The following is an 11,690-nucleotide window of genomic DNA, read 5'->3' as shown; positions in this document are numbered from 1 at the left end:
AAGGATGAAGTAGTTATGCTGAAAAAATTACAAACTACATTTCACTGCTGTAGCATAACTCCTGAGTCAGCCTATGAATTTCCATCTGATCAAAATTTGGGAACAAATTGTATTGTAGCTGCAACGCAATTCAAAATGAGAGAAACAATTTTGTGATACATTTTACTCCAGGATAAATCCTGAAATGTTTCTATATTCTAAGGTGTATTTAATTCAGAAATTTAAGTACTACAAATATTTTATTTTTCCAGCATTAACCATTAACCCTTTAACAATATTTCACTCCACCCTTCTCACTATCATTTATCGATACTTAAATTTCTGATACATATACACCTATAGAGTTGTAAAAATATTATCTTCAGACTTCTATTTCTGTACTTTGAATATATTGCTTCATTGCTATGGAACATTTGGAAATTGGAATTTGATGAAAATTTCTAAATTTTTGAGAGAATAAAAGCAGCTTTAGATAAATTTAGAATTGATTTTATTGATGGACCAATCAGATGACTGGAACAGGCCTCTCATGGTTACGTTTTAAATTTCATTCTGTTTTCTAATTTGATGTCTTACTATAATTACAGGTTGAAGACAGAATTTTCAAAAACTACAATACAGATGGTCTACACTCAATTAAATCAGCCTCCATTGAAAAACAAAATGGTGGAAATGATGAGAAATAACAACCAGTGATGTAAAATCTAGAGATCCAGATGTTTTGATCTGTGAATAATTCTATGTTTTGTCATCGAAGAAATAAAATACTTTCTATTGGTTTTGTTTATTTCCTGTTGAAGGGAGAGGTTTTGTTAAATTAAACATGGAGAACTTTTTGGACAGTTTTCCTCTGTTAGTGATGCAGATCAGAGAGGCTGACATGAAAAAAGGATACAGTTGTTCGGATGGAGTCATTTAATATATATAAAAGCACTTAATTCTGCCAGCTACCAGTGGGTGTATGTTACCTTGAATGCCAAGCTATCTTTCAGTTATAAAGTAAACATTTGAATTTAACATTGTGTTTTGCTAAAAAAAATTCACGTTTCTGAGACTAAGATATGATTGGTCATAAAACTGGCGCATCTGTCCCTTTAATAATACCAAGCAACTTAAGATTGGGCTTAGTATTTTTTGTAATGAGGATTGATATTATTAACAAACATAGTCCACTAGAAAATAAATATTTATTCTTTTTCAAGATATAATTTGGTCGACCAGTAACATATTTGTGTTGACAGTCGCAGTAAATATGGTATAAATCCCATCAAACCCTGAAATTGAAAATCTTGAGAGGAAATACTGTAAAAACCTAGATTATGTCTTTCATCGTGTACATCCATAAAATAAAACTCTTCACAACAACTCACTGTTAACTGTGTGTGTAAATTGTCAACTTTAGTTTTTAAATATGGATCTCTTAATCGTGTTATACTATCACAATAAACACACACTTTATTATAAATTTCATCTCCGATTACTTTTAAATCACAGATTTCTGACCAAAACATCAAAAACTCCTGAATTGTAGGTGAAATCCATTCTTTAGACAGTTTTCTTTTTGGTATCCTTTCAGCAAGGTGTATGATAGTCAATAAATTTCCCATGGAAGTTATTTTAGGCATTTTAATGGGACTATATACTTGTATGATTTTAATGGAATCCATGAACGTTTGTTTTCTCCTCTCAAACCAGTCTGTGTAACGAACACGCATGTTGTTTAACCGTCCTAGATGTTGACTAACTTCTTTCTTCAAATTGTCTAATTCTAGAAATTTCTTGTCAAATTCTGTAGGTTCTGGTGGAAAGCGTCTACTTCTCATTTTAAACTGGAAAAAAAAATTAGTTCTATAATGAAACATACAGAAATCATACTATTTAAAAATCAATCAATTCAAAAACAGAGTGAGCTGCACCATCAGTTCTCAAAAATCTCATGAAAAGATATTGCAATGTGACAACTGATAAGTAAATACAAAGCCTGAACACAAATTCTAAAAATGCTGTGAGATCTCAACTTAAGACAGTTTGTGCTTATGTATGCTTTAATTATGTACTTTTTTGTACATATAAATTACTTAAATAATTTTATTACAATCTAAAGTTATTCAAATGGGGTGCGACTTTGTGCCTATGTGCTATCAACCTCGACAGTTATTACCCCATTAAATCAGTATTTGAACTGCCAGTCCCAGGAGGGTGGAGCTACTACTACGTGTTTTATGTATTTCAATTGACTGTAAAAGATAGGTGAAAGCAAAGGATGTCCATATAAATGGGAATCTATAGAAGGAAATATCTATTATATCTTTGATTTATGTGTTTAATCTGACAAATGAAAAAATTATTTGGTTGTTGAAATCAAGATAAAGGTTGGATTAAAGGGTCAGTTGCAGCATTTTGGGGGGGTTAATATTAGTCTTGAATATATGTTAATAGTCTTCAGAAGTACTAGACATGTAAGAACATTGCATAATTCCTTCAAAAATATCTCAAACTAGGAATTTTACTCACTATTTCTGTATATGTCTTTTCTATATATCACAGAGTATCTTAAAATGGCAAGTTGTCATTTTAACATTCAAATGCAGATAATTCTGGATACACATGGATTTGAGACTCAAATTTCGACGGTGAGCTTTGAACACTATAACTGATTGACTTAGCTAAAAAAATTATATTTCTGAGACTAAAGTATGATTGGTCCAAAAGGTGGCGTATCTGTCCCTTTAAGAAACAATCAATTATGTTATATCAGTAATATATATCAATCTAGTGTCTTTGTACCCAAGTCTGTATTTTGAAGTGAATTTCAAATATAAACTTCTAAACAGTATTGATAGTCTTATAAAGGGATTCGAAACAAGCTTTGAGTACATGCATTCTGGACTCTTACCCTTCTGTTGTGCTAAAGTGATTTACATACTTAAATGTTCCGATTCCTGGTATTAATGACAAAATTTGACCAGAGACAATGTACAGAAACTGTTTCTGCTTGATATTTTCTGGGGTAAGAGGAACGGACACTGTAGTACATTAAATCAGAAAGGTTAAATAGAAGCTATAAGTGTTTCTGGTACACATACAAAGACTAGAAAAATCTCTTGAAATCTCTCAATTTTCATATCCTATAGATACTGAAAAATTCAAAAAGAAAAATTTTTTGATAAATATTATTATGCTTACCTCAAAGTTTAGTATCCAAACAGATTCGAGTTAAGTCCACTTCAAAGACTAACTTAATCACTGGTCTTGCTAATTAAATCAACTAATCAAATAATTAATCAACAACTTGTCAAAACTTCTGAATAAACTTTAAACAAAGTTGAACCCATTCACAATGTTGTGTGGAAATCTTGAAACGTTGCTATGGTAACATGTCCAAATAAACATAGCACAAATTTTTAATCAAGTTTTAAATCACAGATATTTCCATTCCATTGCGAACTGTCAAAACAATTGTTCAGTGATTCCCGAAGGATTTTCACCTTCTTCTTGCAGATCGTAGAGTAGTATTGTAAGTCTTAACAATAGAAATGACAATTGAATATAGTTAAGGTACATTTATCAGAAAATTGTAGATTGTATTTAATTCACAGTGTGGGGTTTACTTTTCAATCATTACCTTTCAATTGGTTGATCTCTTACTTAAAGGGACAAACACTGTGATACAATTTTTTATCCAATCGATGCAAAGGTAACATTTGTGCATCTGAAGACTGACGAGCTTTTGCATTCATAGATTTAAAAAAGGGTGTTGTAATTAGCTTTAGAGCAACTTTTGGCATGTTTTAAATAGGAAAGTTGCCTCTCAGTTACAGTACTATCTGTCCTGATAAAGATTTGGTATCTGAAACGTGTTCGGCAGCGTGAGATGAGCTCTAGTCAATAAGATGAAAGTGAACATTGTTTTTTTCTTTTAGAAATTCAAATAGAAAATTAAATGTCATTTCATGTCATAAGACATTTCAACATTTTTAGGAGTTATTGCCCATGACATGGCCAAAATTTTGAATGGCACTGCAAACCACAAATGTAAGGCAGTGTGCAATGAAGTCTACTTGGTATACTTTCAACTGTCAAGATCTTTAACATGCACAGACTGTAGCACATGGTTTATCATAGAAGATCCCTTTAATGTCTACCTAGCAACCTTGACTATACCCTTGTTACACTGACTTTCAATAGTAGTTCAATAGATATATTAAATAACAAACATTTCTACATTGTTAATATTCACCTTGCATACCACTAACAATTATATTAGCTTTTGTTGACTCTAATCATTTTCAATTGAAGTTAATCAAAAAACTTGTCAGTCAAATAATAGGCTTTATTATATACAGTCAATATATCATATAATACTCTATAGGGTCAAACTTCTTTATTCATATAGAAAAGGTCATGGGTTAATTTTGTCTGAAGTTGAAAACTCTGAGGGCAGATTTCTTGGCTTTCAGTTTCAATTAAAGGTTTTTCAATAGGTCATAATGCCCTTCTTGATTTTAGAGGAAAATGGCATAACTGCGTAAGGGAAGAAATGATAGCATTTTAAAGAATAGTGTGATGTGCAACAATACTTATATCCCACTTAATAAATATTTTAGATGGCTTATTACCAATAGATTGATGTCATATTCACATGCTCTATTAAGGTCAAATTATCACAAGCCTTAAAGGGATTGTTAAGAGGTATTCTAAATATTTTATGTGTATCCAGGACACTGATAGCACCATTCCAATTTTCAGTCACACATCTGTGGTTCCGGCAATTCCATTAAAAGTAAATGTTTGATGACGACACTAATCGCCAAGTGACTTATGTGATACAAAAATAATAGTTTTTGTGGAATTACAGAAGAGAGAGTATTCGCCTGTATTCAAGTTTTGGGCGGTCACATACGCTACTAATGTGAATGATATTAGACTTGTAGCAGTTTCCATTTGCATTGTAAAGTTTACAGCCCACACTTAGAATGTTTTCAAACCTTGCTTAAGTTTCTTTTGACCTTCAGATTATTATCAAGTAGCTTGCCAAGAACAGATATGAACGCACAACCATCAATACAAATCAAGTGGGTATCATTTTGAAAACATCAGAAGGCAAAATATAAATGCATTAAACTTTTTAATAGCAGTAAAACAATTGGTTTATACTTCTCCATTTAAATATACAAGACCCAAACAGGCTGGCAGAAAGTTCTATAAATGAAAGGAATGCCAAAGAAATTTTTATACATTTCCACAGCAACCCATTTGTTAAACCAAATATTTGAATATCCCTTACAATGGCACCAAATTGACTACATAGTTTTCATTTTTTGGAAAATACCAAAAGCCCTACTGGCTTAAGAAATAAGAAAATTAGACTTGACATTCCCTTCAAGTAAGATTTCAATAATTACATACTATATACAGCAAAACACTTTTTACAAGTATCTGTTTCAGATATATTTTGCTACAAAAATTTTCCTTACTTCACTAATCTGTCCTAGCATGCTATGATGTCATGTTCACAATGAATGTTTAGCTATTACATATTGTGTCTTATACCTTGACTGCAATAGCCACCTTTCTTGCATCATGGAAATTTGTAAATGCTGTGATTTGTTTGGATTGTACGTATTAGAATACAGCCAATCAAAGTCCTCAACAGAAATTCTGTAAACAATATGCTATAATGTAATCAGTCCTTCTGTCAAGAGACCTGATTGGCCCTATTCACTGGCGTACAATCCAATCAAATGCCTGCTTTCTGTGATAAAAGAATGGTTGCTATTGTTTTCAAGGTAGCTGTAATGTATGTATAGGTGTATGTAAAGATATAAAGTGTCTATTGTCTTCAAACTTTATAAATCAAATTTCACTAATGATCTGTTTTAATGAATTGAAATATGTTTTGAAGGGATTGTAAAGAGGTTTTAAGTGTATCAGGAACACTGATAGAACGGATTTTCATCATTCCAATTTCCAATCACACGTCTGTGGTTCTTGCAATTCTACTAAAACTTTTTATGATGCCACTATGGATCAAGTTGCAAGAACCTTGGAATTAGTGATGTCATAAAACGCCTAATTTTAGTGGAATTGCAAGAACTACAGACGTCTGATTGAAAATTGAAATGGTGCAAATTGATTCTATCTATCAGAGTCAATGACACACATACAGTTTTAAAAAAAACCACTGAAAATAACTTTGTTTTGAAAGAAATATAAAGCTTTGTATGTTTTCATTAATACACACTTCCCTCTAAAATATTCCTGAAGACGACCAAAATTTTGGCTGAAAAATTGCCTAAAAACAAATTTTAAGATAATATTATATATGTTTCAATGCATATATTTTCATCAATGTTTAGTCATTCTTAGACTATCAGTACTGTTGAACCATGTGTTTTAATTTACATTAGTAAAATTTGATAAATGAAGTAAAAAACAGTGATTAAAATAAACAAATGATCTAATTTACTTACTAAATTTTGGTGTCGATTGATTTTTCAGTGAAATACTGCAGTGAAAATTTGAAAATGGGGTTTTCCCTCTTGAGAGACTTAATAATTGTTTCATATGCAGTGAAGAATGTTTACTCCATAATTTGTCAGACAATCACATTTCTTTGATCGACACATGTGCAGGTATTCATAATAGTATTATTCAGATTTCTTCCTAAATATGAGAAAATCAACACAAATTTACTATTTTTAACAAGACATTTTCAAACTCTAATATGAAAGAAAGAAAAAAAACAACTATATTTTACAAGGATAACAACTTAGGTTCACAGGAAAGAATCCTCTCTACCAGCTGGTTCTTGACCAAATCTCTTGGCATTGATCTTTCTCGGATTATCCATACCCATTTACAGCTGGGTCGACTAGAATTATGAATGTAGATAACTTATTCAACGTCATCAGACTATCACACGTTGCTCGAGATCAGAACCCACAGCTGCCATAAACCTTGACGTAACCAAGCAAATGATGTCATATAGAGAACCAATACTTTAACCAACTGTGTTATAGAACCTGACAAATAAGGCCAACGGCAGTGCAATTTCAGGACCTTAGTTCAACCTAGACAAATTTAGTTGTTATCTTCTCTGCTTATTAGCTAATGAAAGTTAAACTATGTATATTGAATAATCAATATTTAATATCAATAATCACATGACTTACATATTGTTTATTTTGTACATCTATGGCACTTATAATTTAATATCATTTTTGAGAAACATCTGAACTAAACTAATCAGAAGTCAAGTAGGAGTTACTGTGAAATCATTTACTTCAGGACTAAAGTCTCAGTTGCTTAAGTCTTGCAAAGACATCCTATATCTGAAGAAAGCAATAAGTGTTAGTTGCATGAACCATTATGCAAATGGTAAATTTTCTTGTAATATACTACATAAACTTATTAGCTATGTGGACTCTCCAAATCAATCTAGATGAACATCCAACTGCCAAGTTGCAGAGTGGTAAAGTCTTACTATCAACAAACACCACAGTTCTCATGTTAGCTGTGCTCAAATTGAAAGCCTTGCGAAGCAAGATGATATACGCCCACCAGCAGCTTTGATTACAAGTATAAATCATTGTTTGTTATCCATTCACATTTAGTTCGTGTTTTGTCTAAATAATTTTAAGCAAACATTATTGCATGGCATCATGACTGGTTTTTATCGACAGACGTACAGACTACAATATGCTTCTATACTATGTATGGGCATGCAGAATGAAATTGTTGCCTGTAGAGTGTGCACAAGTTGTACTATATAGCTAATAGAGTGAATTTTCTAAGTTCACTTGCAAGAATCTTTATAGTGACAATGATCTACAAATTGAAAATCAATAGAGCCTGTAGAGTGAGCATGAGCCAAATGTGAACTGATGACAATATGCTTCAAAAAACTTCTGGGCATATGAAAGTCAAAAGATTCTATATCTAATTGTTGTCTGTAGCTTATATCGTTGGACATGATATTTTGGTGAAAAATTATCAGATCATCCTGAAAATCGTAAAGGATCATCCTCATAATGACATTGACCCACAAAATAAAACTCAAAAGAATCTGTAAAGAATTGTCGCCCAAGCCAATTGTGAATGGACAGGGTCAAAGGGTGATTACAATCTACGCCCATTGTCCAAACTATGTGTGGGCAGAAAAAAATATTGATCATTCAGTATGGGGATTAAAATATCTTTGTTATTTTTTTATAATGAATTTTGTAATTGTAGACTTGAATACAGCATATTTTTTTGGCAGCTCATCTTCATAATGGTCAAGGTATTACATAACTTTGTCTTTGTTACATACCTTGACTACAATAACCACCTTTCATTTATCACAGATTGATTGGACTGCACGTCTGCAAATACAGCCAATCAGAGCCCTTGACAGCAAAACTGTAAACATTACAGCTTCTTGTTTACAGAGTTTCTGTAGGCAGCTCTAATTGGCTTATTCAGTAGCGTATGATCTTATCAAATACTGCAATCTTCCAAGATACAAGAACAGTAGCTATTGTAGTGTAATGTAGATAATCATGATTTTAACAATGATTGTTTTCTATCCTATTTTAGCATATAATCATGTTTATGATTCTTAGTTTAATCAGACTATAACGAAATAAATCAGAAATATTTCTGTAGAAATATTGGTTCCATTCACACATGATTTATATATGTTGAAATAGGACTGGATCTCACTCCAATAGATAAATTTCTGTAGTCTACATCATCCAGTAAAGTCAACAATCAGAGGCACACAAGACCACTCTTTTTTGGCCTGGAAATTTGCAGCATACCATTGTAATCATTGGAAATATCAAAGAAAGTACAAATTCAGTGGTGAATTTAAAGTAAATTTCCAGGCCATTTTGAAAGATAATGAAAATAGTTCTCTATAAGTCTGTATGTATATATATATTAATTTATTAAATATTCCGTGGCACGTTCTATATCCCATCCTTTAGAAGATAATGCAGCTCGAGCTTGATTCTAAAAAAAGAATAAATAAATCTCAAAAAGTAAAATATTTTCATTCAAAATTACATCAGCAGCAGAAAGCATTCAGTCAGAAATGAAATGAAAATGAAATGAATGGAGTCTTACGTCCTACTTTTCTGATTCAGTCAGATACAGAATACACTATACAATCGTGCGAAAAGCAGACCATGCTTACTCTTTTCAAAATACCTTATAGTACTTCTTTTAGGAGGAGTCCACTACTATACAACTTTTATTCTCGATTTTGCCATACTTTGGAGGCGATTTTGATTAACAGAATTGTCTTGCTTGTACGGATATTTATTACTATTGCATTTACAATAACAAAATATTTTCTTTATTAAATTGTGCTCAATACATCAATGGTAGAGTGCTATAGAAATATTAAAGCAGTGATCTGGAATAAACTTAATATTGATTGAAATAAGGCCAATCCATAATATTCTGTTACAAATTTCATTTCCTTGAATAAATCTAGAATCTGAAAAGAATTGAGGTCAAGCAGATGCAGTCATATTTCAATAAAACTGAAACAATATTTGACTTACCTCATCAAAGCCCATATTTTTTAAGGATGTAATCTTTGAATCTAATTCTGGACATGATTTGGGACCTGGAACCAAATATATATACAATGCTTATTTTCATCTTCATAGATAGATAGCAAACCTGTCTGTTTAAGAAGCTAAGTTGTAAAAGATAGTTGTCTCTCACTTACCTCCTGCATAAACTGCTGTCCAATGTTTAGCAGTTTTTTCAAATATTGAGTAATTTTCCTTATATTGTTGTGCTACCACAGCATCTTGTGGATCATCTGGTTCTGCAGCTGCTAATAATGCTTGTAATGATAATAAAACTGTCCGTAATGTCATTGCAGCCGCCCTGAAATGTTTTTTGATTGGTTGAAATTGTAAACATCTATAGGTTAAAATAGCTTTGGATCTGAGTTGGAGTGAAGCAACCAATAGAAAACATATCAACAAGAAATGATTTAATTGTGTAGGTAATAAAAATAGCCAGAGCTTTGTAACAGACCATTCATAGTCAAGAAACTTGATAGAGGACTCTGCAGCTTTTAACAAATGCCAATTGATTATGACTCTAATCCAGCAATTATTGTGATACAGGCACATATTGTTCAGATAATACATGTAATCAAATAAAAAAGAGAAATAAATTGAAATGAATAAATTTTTATGTCCAATTTTTCTGCAACTGATTTGGGGAATAAAAAAAGAGTTTTAGCAGAATTGAAGGAACCACAGATGTCTGAATTAAAATTAGAATGATGCAAATTGATGCTGTCAGTGTCCCCAATACACATGAACAATTTTAGAAAAACCTCTTTACAATCTCTTTAACCTTCGATTTTATCATATCACACACTATGTCACCAACTTACCATTGATCTTTTAAAATATCTAGACAAATAGCACCAGTAACTGAACTTATATTGGGATGCCATATTTTAGTTAAAAATTTAACCTACAATAAAAGATTTTAAATGAAAGTTAAAGTACTAAAAATAAAACCTTCAATGTCTCCTTGTAAATAGCTAAATAGTTAAACATATCTGCAATTAACTGTAACAACCGATCAGTTTCATTTACCTAAATTACAGAAATTGATAAATCATACACATTCAGGTATACAAACGTACATCAACAGTCAAAGATCTGATGGTTTTTCAATTAAAAATACTTACTATTGGTGGATTAAAAGGGTATGTTTCTGGTATTCTAATTTCTAAACAGAATGTACCTTCAGCATATGGTGTATCTGGCGGCCCAGCTATTTTACCTATTAATTCATTATACTTATCATCAACTAATTCTAATGTAATGTTACAGGCAGCAACCTTAAATATAAGCAAAATGTCACAACAACTAAGTGCTTGTCTGATGTCTCATGAATATGATGTAATTTCCAACAAGAATCATCTTCTGACTTTTTGGACAATATAATTTTGTCACAAGGCGGCGAGGTTGCACATAGTTATCAAAACTGAAAAGAATACATCAATATAATACAATACCTGCATACATTAGCGTAATTAGGGGACGTCCATTCTAGTCTCCCCTCTGGCCTGAAGTGAAATGAATTAAGCTCTCTAAATGCTCAAAATTCATCTCAGACCATTGGCTTCTGGGGGGAGGGGGAGGGGGAGGGGGGGGGGGGGGCCTCCATTTGGAGAGACACTAGTCAATTTTAGCCCCTCACAAGTCCTCATGCACTTTCTAGATACGCCCCTAACATACAAGATAGTATGAAGATATTTTCCTCATTATATATCGCATGATATTGTCAATGATCATCTTATAATAACTAAATCTAGTGCAAAAAAGGTCCGACGTAAAACTTCATTCATTCAATATTTCTTCATCCCTCCCGTTTAAATCCCTCATTCTATGAACTACTTGTGGGTATAAAACTACCTCGTCACTTTTGACAACTTCTTTAAATTCTCTCTTTATTCTTGCTTGAGCAATGTTGGTCATCTTTTAATAATTTAGGGCAATATTTTATCAATAATCTGAAAAAATGTTAGGATAATGAAGGCATTACTAAAAATAAAAAAAATCACTTCCGGTTGAATGAGTCGGCGTGGAAAAAATTTATACGGATTGACAACATTACATAATTCAGAAATATTTCCTAATCCGTAAAAATAGAAATTCGGTTGG

The 11,690-nt window shown here is 31.9% G+C and overlaps 2 protein-coding genes across 2 annotated transcripts; both read right to left on the bottom strand.

Moving 5' to 3' along the window:
* Window positions 1-1,187: 1,187 nt before the first annotated feature.
* On the bottom strand, window positions 1,188-1,823 carry LOTGIDRAFT_170810 (hypothetical protein; the record flags this gene model as incomplete). The annotated part of the gene is made up of 1 exon (XM_009046656.1): window positions 1,188-1,823. The coding sequence occupies one exon, from the start codon at window positions 1,821-1,823 to the stop codon at window positions 1,188-1,190; it is 636 nt and encodes a 211-aa protein (XP_009044904.1).
* Window positions 1,824-8,213: 6,390 nt separating this feature from the next.
* LOTGIDRAFT_223907 (hypothetical protein) lies at window positions 8,214-11,602 on the bottom strand. The gene is made up of 6 exons (XM_009046655.1): window positions 11,442-11,602; window positions 10,712-10,864; window positions 10,409-10,491; window positions 9,725-9,888; window positions 9,555-9,619; window positions 8,214-8,997 (listed from the first exon to the last, which is right to left on the bottom strand). The coding sequence occupies exons 1-6, from the start codon at window positions 11,502-11,504 to the stop codon at window positions 8,926-8,928; spliced, it is 600 nt and encodes a 199-aa protein (XP_009044903.1). The 5' UTR covers window positions 11,505-11,602; the 3' UTR covers window positions 8,214-8,925.
* Between the last annotated feature and the right edge of the window lie 88 nt (window positions 11,603-11,690).

The sequence above is a fragment of the Lottia gigantea genome, assembly GCF_000327385.1.
Source record: "Lottia gigantea unplaced genomic scaffold LOTGIsca_104, whole genome shotgun sequence".
In the NCBI taxonomy this organism is placed as follows: Eukaryota; Metazoa; Mollusca; class Gastropoda; family Lottiidae; genus Lottia; species Lottia gigantea.
Note: the sequence above shows the minus strand (reverse complement) of the source record. Positions and strands in the feature narration are given on the sequence as shown.

Bases quoted from the DNA above. Each gene is read 5' to 3' on its own strand.
- LOTGIDRAFT_223907 (XM_009046655.1), bottom strand. From the start codon at position 11,504: ATGACCAACATTGCTCAAGCAAGAATAAAGAGAGAATTTAAAGAAGTT. The intron at 10,865-11,441 runs GTAGTTTTATAC...CTTATATTTAAG, and splicing joins AAGTTGTCAAAAGTGACGAG to GTTGCTGCCTGTAACATTAC. The intron at 8,998-9,554 runs GTAAGTCAAATA...TTCTTTTTTTAG, and splicing joins AAAATATGGGCTTTGATGAG to AATCAAGCTCGAGCTGCATT.